Here is a 26,318-nt window from a genome sequence, read left to right on the forward strand (position 1 = left end):
TACGAGACGATGTGAAATGGACCACTGACGATTAATAAAATTTTCTTTAAATTGTCAAACTTTTTCAAAGAATCGCGTACTTCCCCATACCCGCCCCTGCCACCTCCCCACTACGCTACGCCACTGGTGATGTCACATGTTTTGGAAATTTACACCTATAACTTAATTATATGAAACTATCAGTTCGACATTATTTTTATTTCCATTTAACTAACAATAAGATATATTTTGAAATGTGATAATTTAAAAGTTTTGGATCACTCACCACTCCTTGTCACATAATGTCACATTTCTTTGACACAAACGTGTCACGTGGATGGTCCCTAATTTATTATTCCTATTTCCTTCAGACTTCAAATATTAGCTTGCACTGAAAGTCTGAAAATAGTTTTTCTAAAACCACAAATAACTAACATAATAACTAACATAACATTAATTTAAAAAACGCTGACTACCTTTTTAAATTAAAACATTCTAAGAAACTTATATATATTATCTGCTTAATGGTTTTCAAATCAATGGTTTTCATTTAAATTTCTTTAATTACGCACGTAAAACATTAGTGAAAGTTAAAACTATAAAAAAAATTCAATGGCGAAAAGTTTTAACAACTTTATGTATTTTACCTTAAACAGCAACAAGGTTGTCTTACTTTACCTTGTTAGGATATATGTATCAGATTGACACAAATTCACACCTAGATTTGTGTTAACTGTTTACAACTAAGCTGATTACGATGACGTTAAGATAAGAACACGCGATACATCCTTACCCTTTATCTATGAACATGACGAATACTATGGAAATAACTGAGGGAGGGCACAGAAGGAAATTTTCTGCTCAAAATATGGAGCAGCCCGACTGTGGTAGTACCACGACCTTACAGAAGATCACAGCTTAGTAATAAAGTTTTCAAGCAGTATTGTGTTCCTGTTGGTGAGTAGGGTGACCAAAACTCCTGGGGGGGGGGGTGCCGGCAGCGCGATTCGGAATGTAGATTCTGCAGAGAAGAATTGACAAGAAACTCCGCAGTATATATATATATAATATATATATATGAGTGTGTGTGTGTGTGTGTGTGTGTGTAATTATAAGTTTAGTATTAGTAGTTTTGGTTATAATATAAAGTTTTATTGATTCCAAATGCATAGATTTCAGTACGCAACAATATCGGCACCTAAAACTGAAACCAACCATATAAGTTGGCACAATTTTACCCCATTCGCATGATGATTCAAAAAAAATAAGTACTTTAAAGTATTTGAAGAAAGAACTTCAAAGAAAATTATTAAAATCAAATAAAATGAAAATAAATAAATATACAAAACACTAGTAAAAAGTTGCTAAGGTGACATTAAACACTATCACTTTTTTCTGTCTAGATAACATTAATTCTAACGAAGACAAGTCACGAACCAGTGTTAGTTATAGTTTCAGTTCTGCCGAAGGCCGGAGAAAGTCCAACAATAAGTGTCTATCTATTAATCTAAGGCCTGTTTCATCAGTTCTCTATTTGTAACTTATTTGCTGGATAATTTTTATCCTAAAAATTCAGTTTATGTCATGCCAAAAAGTTAGCGTTACTAAGCCACTATCACATCTTTGTAATTTGAATAATCTTGCGATGTATTATAATCATATAATAAACATTATTATTTAATCATAAATAAGTATATTATTATTATTGGCTCATCAACACTTTCTGATATAACATTTAAATTTGTTTATTGGCACATTGTAAAATTGTTACATCTTTACTCTAAACGACGAGTATTGCTTATTACTGATGCTTGTATAGTATTCATTATCTATGTTTTGTGTTTAAAAATAAAGTCGTCTTCATGAAAAGGTACGTTGGCATGCTACACTTTCTAAGAAATGTCGTAATAGTTTCATTGTAAAATGTATCCCTACATATAAATAAAACTGAAGTGTCTGTCTGTCTTTGATATACAATTCAATAATTTTTTATCAATATTATCATCATCATGATCATCATCATCTTTCACATTAAACCTGTAGCATAACAACATGGCAGATTAGTCTTTAAGTCTTTTTTACAATTATTTACATTACAGGTTTATTACCTAATGCGATAGGACATATAATGCTAAAATATTGCAACCAAAATAACCACTAACCGTAACATATAATAAATAAAGCAGCTCTTGTGAATTCATTCAGAGTACAACAGAATATGTCCACCTGATCTGAGAACTGATATATATATACATTATGATACGAGTCCTTTACCAATCAATGAGATATTAGAAGGCAGTTCAATTCCAATTTTCATGACATATTCCAATTGTTTTGTTAATAGCAATGCAAACATAAAAAGAATCAAAGAATGTCAGTATAGAGAAAGTCAAAATCGTGTAAAATTAAATTAAATTTTAATGACTCTACGTTATTCTTTTGTTTCTGTTAATATGTTTTCATACCGTAAATCATGTTTGTTAATAGTTGAATCAAAGTTATTGAATTTATTTTTAACCGACTTCAAAAAAGGAGGAGGTAACTCAATTCGACCGTATATATGTATATATATTTTATGTATTTTCGGGGATAGCTTCGTCGTTTATGTACCGATTTTGATAATTATTTTTTTATTGGAAAGGAGATATCCCTAGTTTGGTACCATGATAAGGACACCAGGATCTGATGATGGGATCCCAGAGAAATCGAGGGAAACTCTCGAAAATCCGCATAACTTTTTACCGGGTGTACCAATTTTGATGATTTTTTATTTAATCGAAAGCCGATGTTTATCATGTGGTCACATTTAAATTTCATCGAGATTTGATCACAACTTTTGGAGTAATCTTTGATAATGCGTATTTCCTTGACTATTTTTTCGTCTACCTACGTTATTATTGAGCTTCATTTGCAAATCAATTGTTAACCTATATCAAATACAGCGTGAGACAACTGGCTTTTTCACGGAACTAAGTTCGCATAGACTTTCATAAAAATGGCTTTTGCATCTGGCTTTGTTTACAGTTATATAAGTCTTATATTGCTTCTTACTGCTTCGGACCCTACTTGTCACAGACACACAAATAATTAAAAATACGTTTTGGTATAAGTAATACGTATATGGTAATAGTAAGTACGTATATGGTGTCATAAGTTTAATAGAAACACGTTACTTTGTAGTTGCAAATACACACTTAAATTTTATTAACTCCTACATAGATTCATATCAGATATGTATACGTTATGCAATTCACTGCATGCGATATGCAGATATCGTTGAACCCAGATGCATCTGTTCACATTTATTTCTGACTCATTATCAACAGATAGCGTCAGATTATCATTCACTTCAAAAAAGGAGGAGGTAACTCAATTCGACCGTATATATGTATATATTTTTATGTATGTTCGGGGATAGCTTCGTCGTTTATGTACATCATCATCATCATCATCACAGCCTATACAGTCCACTGCTGGACATAGGCCTCCACAAGTTTACGCCAAAAATAACGTGAACTCATGTGTTTTGCCCATAGTCACCACGCTGGGCAGGCGGGTTGGTGACCGCAGTACTGGCTTTGTCGCACCGAAGAAGCTGCTGCCCGTCTTCGGCCTGTGTATTTAAAAGCCGGCATTTGGATGGTTATCCCGCCATCGGTCGGCTTCTTAAGTTCCAAGGTAGTTGTGGAACCTTGTTATCCCTTAGTCGCCTCTTACGACACCCACGGGAAGAGAGGGGGTGGCTAAATTCTTTAGTGCCGTAGCCACACAGCACCGTATATGTACCAATTTTGATAATTATTTTTTTTTATTGGAAAGGAGATATCCCAAGGGTGGTACCATGATAACGAAAACGAGAATCTGATGATGGAATCCCAGAGAAACCGAGGGGAGCCCTCGAAAATCGTAGTGACAACTAGTGCGTTTGTTAATTTTTTCGCCTACTTTACATTTGCTAGCAAAACCAATTATTGGAGTTATCAGCGATATTTTGCATATTATGATCGAGGGTTTTCTTATCTTTATATTGTTACTAGCTGTGCCCGCGACGTCGTCCGCGTGGAATAGTGACTTTGTTCAGCATTTTTTGGCTATATCCTTTTGTTTATTGTTGTCATCAGAATAGTTCCAATATTTGGTCTCTTGTCGTAAACTTATAAAACATTCACATAAACCTTAAATATTTCCATACAAACTTTCATCCTCTATTCCCTATTGTTATTTTACACACTTGAGGGTAAAAGTTTTACAAACTTTGAATGTCATATTTATTTATATATCGAATCAACAGCCTAAAAAATAAGTTTCAAGCTTCTTGCTCTAAAGATAATGATACTTCCATATAACTTTTCATCCCCACCTTTCAATCCCTTACACCCCTTTTTTCGTATTAAAAAGTAGCCTATGCCCATTCTCAGGCTCTAGACTATCTGTGTACCCATTTAAATCGGTTCAGTAGTTTTGGGCGTTTGGCAGACAGACAGACAGAGTTACTGTCGCATTTATAATATTAGCAAGAATAATGAACAGATTTCCAAATATAACTGAATGTTAGACATGTGTTTTTCTAATTGGAGTTACGTAGCAGTTGTCTATAAATACTGTTGAATTTCAATGAAGCTTTATCAGATACACTCGGGTTAAATTTACATATAAAAAGTATTTTTAACGATGATCAAAAAGTGTTAATTTCCATGTGGGAAGTATAAATTTATTTTAACTGAAAATGTTCGCAGTTGGTAGATATCATTGAAACTTTAATTTACCATATCCTTCGATAATACTATATAGAACAAGTTTTCTTCTTAAAATCTTGTAGTACTTAACAGACTAGTAAGCAAGCAGTGTGATGTGTAAACCCTATGTAATCGTAAACCTATGCATAACCTAGATATATTTTATTTTATAGTGCCCTCGACGTGGCTTAGTGTCTATTATCGATCTATCTCTACCATACCATACTACTACCATAAATAAGGAACAGAATATTAGCATATTTTATAGCTACCTGTCTATATTTTATTCCTTCTTATAGTAATGCACCACATATTGCTTTTTATTAGGTAGGCTTTATACAAGAGATAATGACAATATTTAAAACACACAAACAGAAGTGGTTTTATTTAGTGCAGATATTTACAAGAAATCGAATCAAATAAAAATCGTTTTAATTACAGGACGAACGAGGGAGGCTGATGCGCCGAACTATAATGCGCTATGTATGCGTCTGCCTTACCATGGTGTTAATAAACATATCTCCTCGTGTTAAAAAGCGATTTCCGACCCTTAACAATTTAGTAGAAGCAGGTCTTCTTCTTGAAAATGAAAAGTTAATTTTAGAAAATTTAAATAATAAGTTTCCAAAGCCATCAAAACATTGGTATGTATACCACACGAATAATCCAAAATTCTCAAGAATATTTTTTTGATTGGAAAATCAAATATTATTTTTTTTAGGTTACCCATAGTGTGGGCTACAAGTATAGTGACGAGAGCCCGCAAGGAGGGCAGAATAAGAGATGACTTCGCCGTAAAAACATTGATTGACGAATTAAACAAATTCAGAGGGCAAGCAGGACTCTTGCTTAGCTACGACACTATCAGTGTTCCTTTAGTATATACACAGGTTCGGAATAGTCACATTTGTCCAATCATTTCGCTTCGGTGAGAAAAAAAAAAAGAATGATGACATTAATAGTTTCGTAAATCAAACCACACTTTTGCGTGCTTCGGAGTCGTAAAACTTTTTTACGTTTTCCGTGTACACCATTAAACATTATGAACCTAAATGTTGAGAGTGGTATAGGTTTTTGATGGGAATGCATACGTTATAGCATGATTTTTTTTCAGGTAGTTACCATTGCCGTTTATTCATATTTCATAACGTCTGCACTCGGTAGTCAATGGGTTGATAATAAGCTGCAATCACATAGCTCATCAGTCTATATAAGTAATATAGATCTATATTTTCCAATATTCACAACGCTAGAGTTCTTCTTCTATATGGGTTGGTTGAAAGTAGCCGAGTCTCTCATAAATCCGTTCGGCGAAGACGACGACGACTTCGAAGTTAACTGGCTGATAGACAGAGATTTAATGGTGAGATAATGCGGTGTTAAAAATGAGGGTAGAAACCTATTTCCTAACAATTACAAAAATTAACACGAAATTTTAGGTATCTTATATGATTGTCGACGAAATGCACCACGAGCATCCAGAACTGATCAAGGATCAGTACTGGGATGAAGTATTCCCGTCTGAGTTGCCGTATACAATAGCGACGGAGAATCAAAGGGAGGAGCATCCAGAACCTTCGACAGCTCGCGTTGCCGTGCCACCTCGACAGAGAAGCATGGTCACCGTAGCACCCTCCAGCGTGAAAATCGACGAAATGATACCTTCCAACACCGTGAGTTACAAGTTCGCCCCGCCCGAGGTTAGATTCCCCCCATTTATAAGCATGCTGCATGCTCAGGTCCTAAGCCAGATATAAAAATCGAACGAATAAATGGGAACAACTTCAAAAACAAACATTTTGTCAATAATTACAAGTGAATACTAACTGAATGGGAACAACTTTATAAGCATACGAACGAATTAATAAAAGTTAATACTAATTTTTTTTATTATTATTCATTGAACTTGGTTTTCGTTTCATTAGTTTGGTTTTTATACTTGGCGTTATATGGAGCTTTGCAGTGTGTTGGTGTTGAGGGTTGCCAATATAATGTTTTCCCTTGAAGCTTCCAGTTACAGTTACAAGGTGAATGGGTTTTCTGCGGTTGCGGATTAATTTTTTCATGGTTTGAGGTAAATAATTCTAAAATTATTTTGTATAATAGAAAGGAATTAAACTAGAAACTTCCCTTGTGAAATTAACTTAAGTGCAATATGAAATGTACTTCAGCGAAAAATAACACAAAATATCTACCAAATCTAATATGTTAATCGATATCATAAATAATATCAATAAGATAAAGTGAATACAGTGTCATAAATAAAATATTGTGAAATAATAAGGAACAGGGAAAATTTAAAATACTTTTGGCAGCCCTTTTTACGTGAATAATATAAACTAATAATAATTGTTAACAGTTTTAGAAGTATAAGGATAAAATATGGCAAAAATATGAAAATTAGTTCTCGATGAAGGCCTGTGCAATTGGCACATGATGTGAAAACTGCTTATTATTAACAAAAGAACTTGACTAAGCTCACACAATCAATAAGATTACTAGAGCAAATTTATTAAATCATACTTATGAAAAGAAAACCGAAGACAAAAATGTAATAATAAATAATAAGATAGTAAATATTGATATTGAGCAAGCATTTTGTCAATATAAATTTTATTTACCACGCAAACGCGTTTAACTACGCAAACTTGTTATGTGTAAACTTGAAGTGATAATTATGCGTGTATCAGTTTGAGTTCTTCATGTTACGTCATTTATGTGTTCTTGTCATGTTATATCTTCCATTGAAAATGTAATGATACTGTTCTCTCTATACATTTCAATTTATTTGCTTTTCGTTCCTAACAAAACTTCTGTAGCAACTAATCGATGAATTAATTTTATTTTATAGCATTCTAACTTTTTGTTTCTTATGTTTAGTTAACATTCTAACTGTTTGTTCTTTATGTTTAGTTTTAGATGTTTGCGTAAATGAGTGTCGCTGTAAATATATGTATAAAGTTACTTTAATTACGTCCATTCGTAGAAGGTTTTTTTGATTCATTTCTATTTTTGACATCTCTTTATATTTGCGTTAATATTAGTTAATTATTGCGTTAACATTTTAATTTTATTAAATTTATGTTGGTTAAATAATTTTCCTGGTTCTTTAAGTCTGTTCAACCGTCGAGTCATTAAGATTGCGTCATAAATCATATTAACTTGTGCGGCATCATCGTCTCGGAATGAATTCATCTGTTAGTGTAATTAATGCGTATTCATTGTTTTATTTGCACAGCAATTACAAATGAACGATGACGCGCAGTCCGGCATACATTTTATAGTGTCAAGGGGAAGTAAACGCGGGAAGAAAGACGACAGAAATTCTATGGGATCGAGTAATTCGATGGCGTCGTTGCAACAAACGCCCATGACTCGAACCAATTCCGTCACGTCTATGTTGAAAAAATTGTTCTCGAAAGATGATCAGAGACAACAATCTGCAACTGCTACACAAACTGATAGTGGTGGGTATATTTGAAAGGTCTTAAGCGCAAGTACGCAATTATAGTTATTGTTGAAATTGTAAGAATCAATCATCAGGATGTCAATGATTCTCTTACTTTAGAAAGTGAAATTTGTGACATGTTCACAAAGATAACCAGTACTATAATAAAATCACGTAAAATAGTATTGAATGGTTATTGTAATTTAGATGTCTGTTAAAAAATGTATTAAATGATAATCATAATTTAGATGTGAAAAAATATAAGCTATAATCAAAACAATACTTAATTTACACTAAAATAATTTACCATTATTTTAACATGTTAAGCTTATTAGCAATATTAACTTAAAAGAGTAATAAAATCACAAAACGTGGCGTGTTCTAATACAGGTTAGTAGGAGAGGAAAATTATCGAATGCGGTCAAGTGTAACTTCTGTAACAGACTAGTACTGATAAACACATTAAATTACTTGGAAGTACAATTACTTCCAATGTATTGTTTTGTTAAAAGGATTAAAATGGCGTATCAAATTAATGTGTCGATATGAGATTGAGTTGAAATAAATCAACTGAGGTAGGGTACAGCAGGAAATATTCTGCTCAAAAGCTGGAGCCCGTATGGGGAAGTACCTCAACCTTACAGAAGATCCCAGCTCAATAATACTGCTTTTAAGCAGTATTTTATTCCTGTGGTGAGTAAGGTGAACAGAGCTCCTGGGGATTGGGGATTGGGTCGGCAACACGCTTGCGATGCTTCTGGTGTTGCAGGCATAAGCTACCGTAATCAATCACGGCACTTTAGAAGATTAGTACGCTTGCTTGCCGACCGAGTGGTGAAAAATCAAATCTATACAATTTCAATATTAACTTTCAGCTAAATTGTCATATCTTGCTCGAGTTTAAGTCTATCAGTGATTATTAGTTAAAATCAAGCACATAAAATTGTTTTAAAATAGAGTCGTATTGTCATTTTTTTTTCTTTTTTATCGTAGATATAGATAACCCTTTGACTGAAATCGCCACTGATAATTCTTATCAAACGCGACAATATTAATAATATGTTTACAAACATATTTTATATAAATAAGTTTGTAAACAATTCGGTAAACAGTGAACGATCATTAGTTAAATTTTACGTTTACAGGCAATCGTTTCATGATATCGGCCAGTAACCCTACACTGAACAAGCCGGCTACTGCGGGAGGTAGTATGAAAATCGCTAACGAGGTAATTGAGGAGGTCGACGAACAGGCCACCATCACCAGTATGGGGAAACGACCCGATAACAGGTGACTAATGTTTATAACACATTTTTTTTTGGTAACACCGACCTTGGCGGTTTTACTGTTTGACGTCAATAGTTACATTTCCGTTTCTAAGATTTGAAATGTTTTATAGCCTAAGCTATAGCCTGGTCTAGTTTAAGTTATGTTATGTTTTATAAAAAAGTAGCAGTATTTGAGAATTTGCAGCTTCATATAAAAAAATAGTTTATTATTTTGAGTAGAACTCAGTGTACAGAACCAATATACCTAGAACTTTACTGAATATTGAATATTTATAGTCGTCTTCAGTAATTGTTTTAAAATAAAGTTTTTAATATTGTACAAATAGTTAAGTTATATAATTATAGTAAAAAGTAGCGTCTTGAAATTTAAAAAAAAACTTTTTTATATTAATAGACATATTTGATATTACGTGTACGCCGGAACTTTTTAACCGACTTCCAAAAAAGGAGTAGGTTCTCAATTCGATTGTATTTTTTTTTTATGTCTGTTACATCAGAACTTTTGCCCGTGTGGACTGATTTCGACAATTTTTTTTTTAATCGAAAGGTGGTGTGTGTCAATTGGTCCCATTTAAATTTATTTGAGATCTAACAACTACTTTTCGAGTTATATCTAATAATGCGTTTTACTTGACGCTTTTTTCGTCGACCTACGTTGTATTATACCGCATAACTTTCTACTGGATGTACCGATTTTGATAATCCTTTCTTTGTTAGAAAGGAGAAAATAGTCAAGTAACTACGCGTTATCAAAGATTACTCAAAAAGTAGTTATCATATCTCAATAAAATTTATATGTGACCACATGACAAACATCAGCTTTCGATTAAATTAAAAATTATCAAAATCGGTACACCCAGTAAAAAGTTATGCGGATTTTCGAGTTTCCCTCGATTTTTCTGGGATCCCAAGCAATTTTTTTTTGTGTTTAAAGTACACAACACGAAAAAAACAAAGAGATTTTGTAAATATAAAACTTAGTGTTTAGTTTTGTAGTTCTAATTATAATTCATTTATATAAAATTTTCTAGTAATACTAGTTGAGTCTAGGAAAAAGAAAATTTTGATTGTTAGTTATTGTTATACCTACCTATATTATATTCTAGATTCCTTTATATACTTTATACTACAAAAATTACTAACAAAAAATATCAGTGTTTCTCTACTATATTATGCATGTTTTATAAATAAAAACCTTCCTCTGGAATCATTCTATTTACTAAAGAAAACCGCATCAAAAGCCGTTGCATACTATTAAAGATCTAAGCATACAGACAGCGGGAAACGACCATGTAATGATGATAATTTCCGACTTGTTGAGTCTACTATGACTGGGTAGTCGGCTTTCCAGACAGGTTAGCAGATCTCTAGTACCTATTGATATGACTTAAACTGGTACCTACGGTACCTACCTAATATTTCTACACTATTCTATTTTTCACTTCATCATATACCTACATTTTCAGCTGAATTCGTACGTTTTTTTCTGTTACATATCATTCCATTCAGTTTAAAACTAACCTCCACGTTTATCCATATCTTATCTTCTTTTATTGTTTAATATATAACACGATGACGTGGCCAGATTTAATCGCATCACCTTGAATTTTATTATTATGATAATTTGTCACCGATTACCATTTAGAACTCATTTGCTTACTTCCGCTTATTATACACGATCGACATTCAGTCGACATGAAACAGTTATAAGTACTTTTAATAAATTGAGAAAATATGTGTCTATATAAATCAAAAGAGAAGTAAAATATTATACTGTGAACTAGTCACTTAGTATTACGTTACATAATTAATGCGAAGCTGAGGTATTAGTGCTAAGTATCTATACTTTCTTTCTGCGACTTTACCAGTGTGAATTACACAACTTTGACTCTTCCGTTTCTCCTGCTAAAATATAGGCTATGTCACAGAGATAACGTAGCATTCTACTGATGAAAGAATTTTCAAAATAGGTCCACTAGTTTATGAATGTTCATTACGAACAAACAAATCATTAAATATTTCCTCTTAATATATTTGGTTAGTGCAAATTAAAGATTGTTTAGACTATATCATAAATATATTTTGGAATATACTTCGATTTCTGACGTTTTAGTTTATATAAATTTTCATAGAAAGAAAGAAATATCTATTATATAAAATTCTCGTGTCGCAGTTTATATAGTCAAACTCTTCCGAAACGGTTGGACCGATTTTTAAGAAATTTTGTGTGCATATCGGGTAGGTCTGAGAATCGGCTAACATCTATTTTTCATACTTTTGCGGGGTCAGCTAATAGTTATATATTATATAACATAAGTGATAGCTGACCACAGATCAGGGGGTGATCTGTGTAGGTGACACTCGAGTTTTTATTTAACCACTAATGTTCTAAGAATAAAACAGTACACGGCGTCACTTACTGTACTTGTTGTTAACCGACTTCAAAAAAGGAGGAGGTTACTCAATTCGACCGACGTTCGTTCGAATACATATAAATATATATATATATATATACTGCGGAGTTTCTTGTCAATTCTTCTCTGCAGAATCTACATTCCGAATCGCGCTGCCGACACCCCCCCCCCAGGAGCTCTGGTCACCCTACTCACCAACAGGAACACAATACTGCTTGAAAACTTTATTACTAAGCTGTGATCTTATGTAAGGTCGTGGTACTACCACAGTCGGGCTGCTCCATATTTTGAGCAGAAAATTTCCATCTGTGCTCTCCCTCAGTTATTTCCATAGTATTCGTCATGTTCATAGATAAAGGGTAAGGATGTATCGCGTGTTCTTATCTTAAGTTTTGTTTTTAACCGACTTCAAAAAAGGAGGAGATTACTCAATTCGACTGTATATATATATATATGTATTATGTATTTTCGGGGATAACTCCGTCGTTTATGAACCGATTTTGATAATTCTTTTTTTTTTGTTGGAAAGGAGATATCCCTAGTTTGATACCATGATAAGGAAATCAGGATCTGATGATGGGATCCCAGAGAAATCGAGGGAAACTCTCGAAAATCCGCATAACTCTTTACTGGGTATACCGATTTTGATGATTTTTTATTTAATCGGAAACCGGTGTTTATCATGTGGTCACATTTAAATTTCATCGAGATTTGATTACAAATTTTGGAGTAATCTTTGATACCGCGTATTTACTTGACTATTTTTTCGTCTACCTACGTTATTATTGAGCTTCATTTGCAAATCAATTGTTAACCTATATCAAATACAGCGTGAGACAACTGGCTTTTCCACGGAACTAAGTTCGCATTGACTTTCATTAAAATGGCTTTTGCATCTGGCTTTGTTTACAGTTATATAAGTCTTATATTGCTTCTTACTGCTTCGGACCCTACTTGTCACAGACACACAAATAATTAAAAATACGTTTTGGTATGAGTAATAGAAACACGTTACTTTGTAGTTGCAAATACACACTTCAATTTTATTAGCTCCTACATAGATTTATATCAGACTAGCTGTGCCCGCGGCTTCGCCCGCGTTGAAATAAGTGTGTCACAAAGTTTTGCCGGCAAACTTCCAGTGAAACTCTCATCAAAATCGGCCTAGCCGTTCCGTAAACCTTCCTCTTGCCAATGGTGGAGCCCTCTCTACAATGGTGAAACCGCATGAAAATCCGTTCAGTAAATTTTGAGCGAATCGATCACATACACTTTTGGGGACTTTGTTTATAATACACTAACTGCCCGCGATTACGTCCTCGTGGTTATGAAGATATGTATTACTATTAAGATGTTTAACGCAAATTATTTTTTTATTTCAGTCACTTGAAATGCTTATCAAACTGAGTAACTTTTTAAAAGGCACAATTTAGTATAATTTAATAGTTATTTTTATAAAACCTCTCTATACACCACATTTTTGGTTTTATTTTCAGGCTGTATATGGTTCATATAAACTATCAACCCCAATTAAACCCCCTTAGCGATGGAGTATCGTAAAATCCGTTCTTAGCGGACGTCTGCTAACTATAATCTACATCCCTGCCAAACTTTATCTTTGTCCAACCTGAACGGATAGACCATCCAGCGGTTTTTGAGTTCTCGTAATGAGTGATCCCTTCTCTTCTAATATATATATATAGATTATTTTTAAATTTATTTATTTTAAATTTCAAGTCTCTTACTTCAAAAATATAGGACTTTCATATAAAAGTCCAACTCCTGTTTTACTCCCTTAGGGGTCGACTTTCGTAAAATCCGTTCTTAGCCGATGGCTACGCCCTATAAGGAACCTACCTGCCGAATTTAAGTTTGTAGCTGTTATAGTTTCGGAGATTTCGTGGTGATTGAGTCAGCATACCATCCCCCGTTTTAACCCCAAAAGGGAGTTAATTTCTAAAGATACATTATTTGGACACCTTTTCACCATCCATAGAGCTTACATTTTAAATTTCAAGTCTCTTACTTCAAAAACATAGGACTTTCATACAAATTTCCAACCCCCGTTTTATCCCTTTAAGGGTTGAGTTTCATAAAATTAGCTCTTAGCGGATGCCTACGTCTTATAAGGAACCTACTTGCCAAATTTCAAGTTTGTAGCTGTTATAGTTTCGGAGATTTCGTAATAAGGGAGTCAACCTACCATTCCCCGTTTTAACCCCAAAAAGGAGTTGATTTCTAAAGATACATTATTTGGACACCTTCTCACCATCTATAGAGCATACATTTTAAATTTCAAGTCTCTTACTTCAAAAATATAGGACTTTCATACAAAATTCCAACCTCCGTTTTACCCCCTTAGGGGTCGAGTTTCGTAAAATCCGTTCGTACCGGATGTTTATGTCCTATAAAGAGCCTACCTACCAAATTTCAAGTTTGTAGCTATTATAGTTTCGGAGATTTCGTGGTGATTGAGTCAGCATACCATCCCCCGTTTTAACCCCAAAAGGGAGTTAATTTCTAAAGATACATTATTTGGACACCTTTTCACCATCCATAGAGCTTACATTTTAAATTTCAAGTCTCTTACTTCAAAAACATAGGACTTTCATACAAACTTCCAACCCCCGTTTTATCCCTTTAAGGGTCGAGTTTCGTAAAATCCGTTCTTAGCGGATGCCTACGTCTTATAAGGAACCTACCTGCCAAATTTCAAGTTTGTAGGTGTTATAGTTTCGGAGATTTCGTGATGAGTGAGTGACCTTTCGCTTTTATATATATTAGAGATATACGTTATGCAATTCACTGCATGCGATATGCAGATATCGTTTGAATGCAGATGCATCTGTTCACATTTATTTCTGACTCATTATCAACAGATAGCGTCAGATTATAAAAATCTCGTGAGTATATTTCACATTACTCTAATGTTTAAAAAAATTTAAAATGTTAGTATACCTTTTGGACCGAAAGAGCGTCTTTGAAACATCATTACACTGCATTGAAAGGACATTGTCTTTTTAACCGACTTCCAAAAAAGGAGGAGGTTCTCAATTCGACTGTTTTTTTTTTTTTTTATGTATGTTACATCTGAACTTTTGACCAGGTAGACCGATTTCGACAAATTTTGTTTTAATCGAAAGGTGGTGTGTGCCAATTGGTCCCATTTAAATTTATTTCCTAAATTAGAGAAGTATTCAAGTTTCATCTCCTACGCTACACCATTGTAGGTTGACTGTTGGGATAAAAACCCCTATAAATCAATGCTAAATGTATAACTAAATGCATTAAATTACTATGTAATACTTACAATAATATAGAGGTGGCCAGTCAATTGACGTCACAAAAAAAAATTAGGTCCGGTATGTTGTGGGGTATCCGAATCACCCACAAGTATGTTCCGCGATTTTTATAGCATGATTTTTCTTTCGATTTTTGAGGAATTTCGAAATGACCATATTATTAGGTATATCGCTAACATACATCGTGACTCGAAATTTATATATATATATATATATATATATATATATATATGTATGTATGTATATATAGATTTAGGCCGAAACTAAGAGTTGGCTACGACATAAGATTGCACTAACAGTACATTGTTCATATGCCATAGATTTTATTAATGAATTCAACTTGGAGAAAAATTAATAACATTTAATTTTAATAAAAATTATAGTTTCATGAAATAAACAATGACAGGTAAAATTATTACTTATAAATGAAAAAAATATTCTTATTTAGCTGGTTAAGATTTTTTGCCCATGTTGCAGTCTTTAGTCATAGTAAAGTAAGCCAGTGTCAGGGTGCGTTACAGACATTCCATTTCCCTGGGGAAATTACTCTTTATGTTGACTCGCACTCCTTCCTAATTATGTATGCTTATATACCTATTCGAAGAATATAAGTAAATACTCTTGGTACAATACAACAGCACATTACACATAAATATTGTACTAAAACTACCACGTTTACGTCATTTTAAGCTAAATTTTACTTATATAATTGTGTTTGCAGGCAAACAAAAAAAAACCCACTTCCATTATATCGACAAGTAATACAACCTAGGTAGATGAAAAAATACTCAAATAAATACGCATTATCAAAGATTACTCCAAAAGTTCTAATCAGATCTCGATGAAATTTAAATGTGACCACATGATAAACATCGCTTTTCGATTAAATTAAAACTCATTAAAATCTGTACACCCAGTAAAAAATTATGCAGATTTTCGAAAGTTTCCTTCGATTTCTCTGGGATTGCATCATCAGATCCTGGTTTCCTTATCATGGTACACCGGGGATATCTCTTTTCCAACAAAAAAAGAATTATCATATTCGGTTCATAAACGATGAAGTTATCCCCAAATATACATAATATATATATATATATATATATATATATATATATATATATATATATATATATATATACGGTCGAATTGAGTAACCTCCTCCTTTTTTGAAGTCGGCTAAAAATGCATACAGGATACATTTTTCTTTGGTAACACATACTACCTATATAATCTTAAGTAAATAAATAATTTGTTACACTAATTACTGAAATATGTACGTCAATATTAAATTAGTTCTATAAAATAATACGTTTACTAAAATTTATTTTATTTTAAGAGGTTATTCAACTTTAGTAGGAAAACAATAAAGTCATTGTACTATAGTTTTGTTATTGTAATATTATAATTTACTTTTAGTATTTATTTCCAGGCCGACAGCCATGAGTTTATTCGCACAAGGACCGCCAGCGCCGAGCGAACCAATGAATGTTCCTTCTAGAAATTCTAATTATAGTTCTAGTAAGTAAAAAAAAAACGATATTTCGTAGTTTATGTTAAAACCGTAATAGATCTTAACCTTATGAAGCAAGGATTGTATTGATTTATTAACAACTCGCGTTTTCTACTAAAATAATGAGAAGTTACATCTTTGAATACAGCTCATCTTTTATGATTCACAACATGATGTTTTATAGCGTGTAACTTTCCATTAGAAACAGGCATTCAACTCGAACCCTTTTTTATTACGTCCGGTAGATCTTAAGTTGATCGTTACGAGTATCAAAAATACTAAATGAAAATTTTATCTTCTAATGTTAGTTACGTATACATAATTAAATAATCATTATTCTAACTACATTAAAGTGAGGTCATTAGAAATTAGGTATTTTTAAATATCAATTCGTTAAGGCTTTGTTACAAAAAGTATTAACATGCGACCGTGAAACTTCCGAGTTCGTGACCTCTTCTGAATAAATTTATCGTTAAATAAAGGATCAAGTATTTTTAGTATATTTTCGTTCAAAGTATTGAACTTTACGATGAAAAATTGTATGTACATACATACTCGTATTAGTAGATGGTTAAAAATGTGAATTAATAAACACCAGTAGCCTATTGTCGTGTATAAATATCTATAGGTATCTGCGCAGGTTAAGCTGCGGACTGTAGTTAGTGGAGTTTGTATTATTATCATCGTAATATAATATAATCTCTAATTAAATATATTTAGAGTTAGGTACTTTAATCCTTGAAAGCATAAAGTAGAAAGTTATATAATAGAATACAAGAAATCGATCATTCACCTCACATAGGTACAAGCTAACCGTAAGTTAGTGTGGGTAATGACTTCCAGGTAAGGGCGACGGCCTAGTTATTTAATTTAAAGTTAGTTATTTGTGGGCGGACATTTTAGCGTTTTAGTACTTATATGGGTAGTTTTTACCGGTAATACAATTTATAAAACGAGGCGGCTTTTATAGTATCATCATTCATCCGTATTGATATAAACTGTTACGTAACGCATTTACCATTCATAGCAATGTATCTCTGTAGGATTTCTATATACCTTTATAGGTTGATGGCTACTTGCTAAACTTGACGTATTTATTACCTATCATTATTGGCCAAACTACATACCAATATTTTTACTAGGCATGGTGTTTCAGTAAGTCAGGACATATTATTTTTGAGTCGGTAAATATAGGTAATAATAGTCTTGTACAAGATTCCATTGATAATGGAACGGTGATATATTCCATAGTACAAATTACTAATCTTCTGAATATAACTTGCCTATTACTAGAATTATTAAAAACTAACATCCCGCCCCGGCTCGGTATTGCAATTTAAAAAAAAAAATATAATATGGCCTATATCACCCGCAGATAGTATAGCTTCTTAAAAGTATAAGAATTTTTCAAATTGTTCAGTAGTTTCGGAGCCTGCAATGCAAACAAACAATCAAATCTTTCCTCTTTATATTTTTATTAAATAAAAAACTCTTCATTTCATACGTGAATCATAAGTTGGTGTTGGTAACATGCTGAGTTTTCACACAAAATTAACAATTGAATTCCGTAAGAAATTATTGGTCTCCGCTTATCATTACTTTTTTATATAGTTAAGTACAGTGTATCAACTCATAAAAGAGAAAAATTTATTTCTATTTTATGTATCTAATCGCAGAGGACACGCGTCTGTCGACATCAGCTCCATTGCCATGGGCGCGGGGTGGGGACGGGAGCGCGGGGGAGGTGGAGTGCAGTCCCACGGCGAAGTCCCTGAGTACGCAGCCGTCCTTCCCCGGCATGGAGCGGCCTCGCCTCGACAGCGATGTCGGACCCTCACTCAGCGCCGCCGGCAGTCAGACCCTCAGTGAGTACAGGACTTTACTACTTTTAATACTATTTTCCTGTTAACCTTGCACACATTAGCCTCTCTCCTGTGAAGGTTACGGGTTTGAAATAAATTCGCCGTCTATTACGGTTGTATATATGACTTAGAATTTCTTCCTAAATATGCAAGTTCCCTCACATTGTTTTCCTTAAGTTTCGAGCACGAGATGAATTTTAGACTAATTTAGCAAAAAGACTGTTTCGGGCTTCCATCACCTTCTTTTCTATAACTAAATCGGCAAACATGCGAACGGCTCAACTGATGGTAAGCGAGCGCGAGCGATGGCGAGCGGTACCGTAGCTTATTGACGCCCGCAACACCAGAAGCATCGCAAATGCGTTGCCGTCCCTACCCCCAATTCCAAACTGGGGGCTCTGGTCACCTTATTCACCAACAGGAACACAACACAGCAGGAGCAGGAAATTTCCTGCTGTGCCCTACCCCAGGTAAACCTGAATTACTGTAGCGAAATAGAAGATTTTTAAATTTTTTCTCTTGATAGTGGATGAAGTTGACGGTGGCGATGATGATATGGATGATTTTGATCGCCTTCGAAGCAGCCGTGAGCAACATCGACGGGAAAAGTATTTACAGAAATTGATGGCTCGCTCTGTGAGTGCACAACAGGTGATTTGACAAGTTGATTCTATTATTACATGTCTAGTGTGACAACGGCAGTCGGGTATAATTAGTACACATATTTCGTTTATCTAATATCCTAAAATATATTATAATTCTGCTATAGCAGATTATAAAAGGCTGGCTAAATGAGTAGCTAAGCTGCTAAGTATTCATATTTTTGTAAATAAAAAATGTATTGTGACTAGTAACATTTCTCTGATTGTGATCATCAGCAATTACTCCCATACTGAACCAGTTTTTTTAATATAAGGTCTTTTCTTATCTATTTCTTGATTTATTTTATTTTGATTAGAATTTGTTTGTGCTCTTATAACTAGTAGGAAGAAAGATTTTTTTAAATTTGACTACAGATTTGCCAGTGATAATATTCATCACATCATCACATCACTTCAGCCTACTGCAGTTCATTGCTATTATAGGCCTCTACAAGTTCGCGCCAAAAATGGCGTGAACTCATGTGTGTTGCCCATACTCACCACGCTGGGCAGGCGGGTTTGTGACCCCAGGGCTAGCTTTGTCGCACCGAAGACGCTGTGCCCGTCTTCGTCCCGTGTATTTCAAAGCCAGCAGTTGGATGGTTATCCCGCCATCGATCGGCTTTATAAGTTCCAAGGTGGTAATGGAACTGTGTTATCCCTTAGTCGCCTCTTACGACACTCACAGGAAGAGAGGGGGTGGCTATATTCTTTAATGCCGTAGCCATACAGCTTAGTGATGATATTATGATTGTTATACTAAAATTTTATTTCAGCCAAATGGAAGTGCAGAATTGTTAGACAATGATTTAATAATAGAGGAGCTCATAAAACAATGTCAACAAACGAAGACGGATGAAGATTGTAAACAAGAGACATCTTGACGAAGCTGCATTTTCTGTTGGGATTAAATTGGACATCTCTAATAACTCAGTATTAAATATTGTGATACTTATATTTATTGTTATAAGTACAGCTTGAAAAATCATGTACATAATTTTGGTGTAAATAAAATTATTCCAAATGAATCTTATCTTTTCTTTACCTAAGCTAATTTTACCCTATGACCAGTAAAAATAGCCGTTGTTCTGGTCAACCCTGCACTCCGATCCAACCTTTTTTTATATATAAGATTTAGGATCACTTACTGAGCACAAAATCATAAAATGCTGACAGACTCGGGTGGAACTTCAAGCGCCGGGTGCTACTCAAAGGGGCGCCAAGTGGTCCGCAAAACAGAAAATTGCTGGACATATATGGTTTTCGAATGGTGGGAGGGGGCGCTAAAAGGTATTGTGTCCCGAGCGCGAGTTAAGCTCGCTACGTCACTAACTTAAAGTAGGAAATAAACTGAAAACATTGCCCATTTCTGTCGAGAGCCTTAAGAAATTGCTTCTTTGCCCTCGTTTTTTAGACTAAAGGTTCATTTATAACATTTCTTTCCCCAACAACAAGAGCATTTCTTATACGCCAATTTTTTTGAGTCCAATAATGTGATTTGGCTGGACTGTCCCAGAGACAAATAAAGCATTGGTATTTAGTATAACCACTCAGATTACAGCAATACACAAAAATTTCATCAGTTGGAAAAACTGCAATAAGCTTCGTTCTCTCGTGCGATATGAAGACACTCGAACGTCTGAAAAAAGGCAATTTTTTTCTTCTAATCTTGACGCTAGTAACTCAATACGTTTATTAGAAAGATCTAAGTCTCGATTAATATTTAAGAAAGTAATTAAGTTCATTGCTGTATTCAAAGTCATCATCTATTTGAGGGGAAATAAATGTTTCAACTTGATCCTCCTAAGATTGCTGCACTATCTGTTGAAAAGCTGGTACTGGTACATTTTCTGAATAATAAAGTAAGCAAATTCAAAAGACTCAATAGCTGTCACAAGATATGACCAGAAGATATTGTTGCTTATTAATTAATTCTGTATTTAGCAACCCATTTTTAAATAAATGTAAGGTACTGACTTAGTTTTGCACCCAACTGTATATTTTTATATAATTTCTATTTCATAAAATAGGTGAGTTGTTTAAGGGGAGGAGGGGGTCGAGTCAAATCTCGTCTAATCTTACGTTGGAGAGAGGGCAAATATCACGCAATTTTTTTTCTCATTGAAACAAAAAAATTATACTATTTTGGTCCATTTAATCCTGATTGTACATGCTAAGATTTATGTAATCTTGAGCGTAATCGTAATACGATTAAGATCATACACTAATTTGTTCGAAAGAAAATAATTTCATTCATACTTCGACGTTATATATCTACTGACTGTCTGATTTGTTGATTGTGTCTAATTACTAGTCTTAACTAGTCATAAATAAGAGCACTGCAATAACAATCCAACACGTTTACGTAAGAAACCTATATTCTGAAAAATCTCACGTGAGATTGGGGGTTGGGGGGAGGGATTGAATAAAATCTCACAACATCTCACCAGGGGGGGAGGGATGGACAGAAAATTTAAAAATACACCTCACATAATTTATGGAGGCTCCCTTACCTCATAATTATAGATGGTTTATAAAAAAAGACAATATAGTTTTCACATGAATTTATTCACTTAACAGCTACAAGACAGTCAGCTTACAGCTTGAGCTTAGTTCTCCTCCAGTGACGCCTCTTAGCGTTGTAACTGTAACAAAAATATAAAATGTTAATATATCATTACATTTCGAAGAAAGTTGATGCAGTGGTCACCGTTTTTAACAGACTTCACAAAAGGCGGAGGTTCTCAATATGACTGTATTTTTCTTATGTGTGTTATCTCAACTTTTTACTCAACAGTTTATCATGTGGTCCCCTATAATTTGATCGAGATTGTCGATGTTATTGAAGTCAGATTTGTTTAGTTTGTAAGCAAATTAGTACTAGTTTATTTTCTGTGTACTGTGTGGCTACGGTACTAAAGAATATAGCCAACCCCTCTCTTCCCGTGGGTTTCGTAAGAGGCGACTAAGGGATAACACAGTTCCGCTACCACCTTGGAACTTAAAAAGCCGACCGATGGCGGGATAACCATCCAACTACTGGCTTTGAAATACACAGGCCGAAGACGGGCAGCAGCGACTTCAGTGCAACAAAGCCCGTACAAGTACTGCAGTCACCAACCCGCCTGCCCAGCGTGGTGACTATGGGCAAAACACGCCGCCAAAAATGGCGTGAACTTGTGGAGGCCTATGTCCAGCAGTGTACTGTGATAGGCTGTAATGATTATTTTCTGTGCAATTCATAAGAAATGGTTGTACGGAACATTTGTTGTAGTTTCAGCACTTGTATGTTTGTTGGATTATGACAAAGGATTAATGTACAACTGAGAGCTGTAGAGTGCGATAAGAAAAATAAATATATATACATAACAGTTTAAGAATTTATTTTTGACAAAAAAAAGGAGACAATTCTCTGTAAACATTTGAGAAACCAAGACTAACATACTTAAATATTTTACATTACGCTTCACGCTTCAGCCTGTAATATCACACTACTGGGCATAGGCCTCTTTCCCCATGTATGGCCAATACAAATGTTTGTCATGTGCGGGGATCGAACCCGTAACCGCCAGCGCAACAGGCACAATCCATAGCCGTCATCGTTACGCCAACGAAATTATTTGTTAAGACTGGTATAATCACAAGAAAAGACGTATTATTATTTAACGATAAAAATACCGACATATAGCAATTTATTCATCGAACTTAAAAACGTTAACACCTCAAGCATAAATCGTTTCAGTACCTTCCAACTGTAAGTTAAGAAATCTGATCTGGCATTGCATTTCAATAAAAACAACATTACAATCGTGTGGTAGCATTATTCGTAAATACCAGAATATTTAGCAAGCGATAGCTTGTAAAAATATCAATAACTTACCGAATAGTATTCCCAGTGCGCATTCTAACCCATTGAGGGATAGGTCTGTTTTGTTTCAACTTTTTCGCTAGCTTGCGCTTAATAATAAATGTCTTGTGGGCCGACTGAAAATAAAATAATAATAATGCATTATTAAAAATAGTTTACATAACAAAGATTATAAAAATAATTGCAGATTTTATGAAACTTTTTACACCCACCATGTTTGCCTATCCGCTGTCAAACTAGAAGAATAATCAAACTAAGATCGCACTTTGACAGTGACTTAAGTTTTTTTTAAATTATTTTATAGTATCGAAAGTTAGGTTTTTAAGACTAATTAAAGATGCAAACAAAAATTAGTAAAATAAATGAAGAATTTATTATAATTAAAAATTTAGCTTCAAGAATATTTATAACTTAAAAATCTAAATATATTAAACATTGAAATAATAAAATTCTTCATGTGCTTATCTTAGATTTTAACACTGATGCTAGGCTCGTCATAGTTTGATGAAATTCGAGCTATGGTAAAAATTAAATTTAATTAAATAAATTTCTGGTAAAATGATACTTATATTACTAAAATACACAATCTTCTGTATTTTAGGGGCACTACTTCTTTCGATTTTTAATTAAAATTTAAAAAGCTTTTTGCTTCTTGGTTGTCTTTATATTGATTATATAATTTTATATCTTCTATACCGTCCTCTTAGTGCTGTAAAAATTGTTCAAGCAAAACTTTTTTACGCACGCTTGACTTGGGGAGTAAGCTGGTGAACGAATAACGAGAGCGTTACGAAAAGTGTGATCGGGTGAGGTAAATGGAGCAAGAGAGAGGTGTGAGCATACATTTTCTTTCTCTGTTTCTCTCATAGCCAATTACGTTTCGTGTAGCTAAGACACAGTGCAAGCCTATATATTGTACAGGCATATTGCTAAAGAAGTTTTACTTCAATCGTGTGGTCTAAAGCACACTTGGTTTTTATATGATGACGCGTTAACGCAGTCTTCATTGCACTGGCTGCAGCGCTGGCGGTCGGGGGTTCTATCCCTGCTTACGACAGCCATTTGTATTTGCCATATAGATGTTTGTTTTGGTCTGGGCCGCCAGAGGCATGACGATCGCTTGGTGCGCTGCGCAACTAAGACAGAATAGCATTCTGTCTCTTTTTCTATCACACGTCACGCATTTATGTTTTAAAATATAACCAATTACAATGAAACGCCACTCAACCGGCATGCGCAAGACGCAATGCGCACTGCGCACCGTACGACGTGACCGCGCCCATCGATAGCAGTGATGTACAGCGGCGTTGATGCGAACGAAAAGTTATGACACTATTGTACTAATCTCTCAAGTCTTAACGGTCTCATCATTGAATTTTTGCACAGTTCAAAAGACTAACGTTGGCGATTATTTCCTAAAAAGATCCATTTTTAAATCGATCCGAATCGTAACCCGATAAATCAATTCATAAAAAAATCGGAGACTATAAGATCGATTTCTAAACAATCGATTTTTTTTTCTAGTTTATATTTACAATGTAGTGATCTGTGATCATGGCAACTCTATGTCACCTGTCAGTAATAACTATAATAATAACAGGCTGTATGGATTATAGTCCTTTGCCTTTTCCTATTGGGCATAAATTTTAAAACAACAACAATATAATATTAACATTTTGATTCCATCAAACCATACAATCAATTGAATCAATCAACATTTTGTAAGTGATTATCAAATAATTGCTTATTATTCCTAGAAAGGCATTGACTAACTCTAGGAGCTTATTAATTATTGTCTTTGTTGTTTATTTGACAAAAATGAATAAGTTGATTTCGTTGCTTCTAACGAAGAGATTATTCGACATTCGGTCGGTCACAACAAGAATAGCTATAGATGGTAAAGATGTTCCTAAAAAGAAACAATATGAAAATAGAATTACCTTGATCGGAGCTGATAATTCAGTTAGCATAACTGATCTTAAAAACGCTCAGAACTTATCAACTCGACGTGAATTAAAGTTGGTTAAGATCCAGGATGCTGATTCGAAAACGAGGCGACCGGTTTATAGGTTTGTATTTCTTTATTAAATATACCTTAAAATACTTATGTTATGCGTAAAAGTTACATTTAAATGGTATTAGTATATCTTTAAAAGTCATAGAATCCTGTTTACAATTTTGTTATGTAACCTTAAAAAAAATGTTAAAAAGTTATAAAAGATTGTTTCAAGTTAACAAATAATGTAAAATATAATATTTGTTATATAATGTCTATGTTTTATTCTCTTATTTAGAAAAAAAACAGTATTTTATTGTCTATAATATGATTTAAAAATTTGTTCAGATTATTGACTAATGCACAATATCATGAAGAAGAACTAGCCAGAAGGAAAGAGAAGCAGGCAGACGATAACAACACTATTAAAGGCCAGAAACTTATCACTTTGTCTTCAAGAATTGCAGATAACGATGTAATGATAGGTGTAAAAAAAATGGGTAAATTACTAGAAAAGCAATATCAAGTAAAAGTTGTCATATCAGGCGATGAAAGCGAGCAGTCTAAAATGGTATTTTATATTTAATGAATGCTGAGTATTAATTTTTTTAACTATGAATGTAAATGTTGCTTAAAATATTTTCTTACTTGTTCCAGGAAAGAATATACACAATAATAGAAAAAAATTTAGCATCATCAGGCAAAATAGTGCAAAAGCGGAATCAGGGAAATAATTTGAGATTTCAGCTTGTACCAATAAAAGATAACGATAAAACTAAAAATGATACTGATTCTGGATCAAATAATAATAATAATGACAACAAAGGGCCACTATGACTAGCTGTTTTTTTAATCAGTGTACTAATAACTAAGTACACAATTTTTAAAAAGTACTACTTTTTAAGGTCTAATGTAAATAGTGATTCCAAAGGAACAGAGTCATCAAATAAAACTAAAATATGTTAAGAAATTTTATTTTATATACCTATGTAAGCATTTATTTATATTGCTTTAATTGTTGTAAATTTTGTATAGTTACGCAAAAAATTAATTAAAGAACAAAAATGGTAGATACCATATAACTTCCGTTATTTATATATTTTTTGTAATGCAACAAGCTTCAAAAGCATTTGGAGTACTTACAAATAGTTATGATTTGTAATAAGTATTAAATTATGATTTGCAAAACAGAGTTTTTGATTCGACCATTGATGTTTACCATGGAATGTCCAGCGTAACAACCAACTATGACTGTAATAGGAAAGTGCAAAAC

The 26,318-nt window shown here is 33.7% G+C and overlaps 3 protein-coding genes across 3 annotated transcripts in view; 2 read left to right on the plus strand and 1 right to left on the minus strand.

The window, feature by feature from the left end:
• Positions 1 to 20,209, plus strand: part of LOC123670148 (bestrophin-4-like) — a 43,551-nt gene extending 23,342 nt beyond the window's left edge. The window contains exons 4-13 of the mRNA XM_045603657.1: positions 5,157 to 5,359; positions 5,437 to 5,605; positions 5,830 to 6,078; positions 6,155 to 6,415; positions 7,954 to 8,182; positions 9,309 to 9,453; positions 16,598 to 16,686; positions 18,355 to 18,543; positions 19,067 to 19,191; positions 19,958 to 20,209. Coding sequence (XP_045459613.1) covers positions 5,157 to 5,359; positions 5,437 to 5,605; positions 5,830 to 6,078; positions 6,155 to 6,415; positions 7,954 to 8,182; positions 9,309 to 9,453; positions 16,598 to 16,686; positions 18,355 to 18,543; positions 19,067 to 19,191; positions 19,958 to 20,065 — 1,767 coding nt within the window. The 3' untranslated portion in view covers positions 20,066 to 20,209. The remainder of the gene's footprint in view (positions 1 to 5,156; positions 5,360 to 5,436; positions 5,606 to 5,829; positions 6,079 to 6,154; positions 6,416 to 7,953; positions 8,183 to 9,308; positions 9,454 to 16,597; positions 16,687 to 18,354; positions 18,544 to 19,066; positions 19,192 to 19,957) is intronic.
• A 1,521-nt stretch (positions 20,210 to 21,730) lies between these two features.
• LOC123669869 (60S ribosomal protein L39) lies at positions 21,731 to 23,363 on the minus strand. The gene is made up of 3 exons (XM_045603393.1): positions 23,262 to 23,363; positions 23,062 to 23,165; positions 21,731 to 21,826 (listed from the first exon to the last, which is right to left on the minus strand). Exons 1-3 carry the CDS (start codon positions 23,262 to 23,264, stop codon positions 21,778 to 21,780), a joined length of 156 nt encoding a protein of 51 aa, XP_045459349.1. The 5' UTR covers positions 23,265 to 23,363; the 3' UTR covers positions 21,731 to 21,777.
• A 1,304-nt stretch (positions 23,364 to 24,667) lies between these two features.
• Positions 24,668 to 26,233, plus strand: LOC123670149. The gene is made up of 3 exons (XM_045603658.1): positions 24,668 to 25,118; positions 25,394 to 25,616; positions 25,703 to 26,233. Exons 1-3 carry the CDS (start codon positions 24,868 to 24,870, stop codon positions 25,880 to 25,882), a joined length of 654 nt encoding a protein of 217 aa, XP_045459614.1. The 5' UTR covers positions 24,668 to 24,867; the 3' UTR covers positions 25,883 to 26,233.
• The last annotated feature ends 85 nt before the right edge of the window (positions 26,234 to 26,318 follow it).

Source organism: Melitaea cinxia, chromosome 4 (genome assembly GCF_905220565.1).
Source record: "Melitaea cinxia chromosome 4, ilMelCinx1.1, whole genome shotgun sequence".
In the NCBI taxonomy this organism is placed as follows: Eukaryota; Metazoa; Arthropoda; class Insecta; order Lepidoptera; family Nymphalidae; genus Melitaea; species Melitaea cinxia.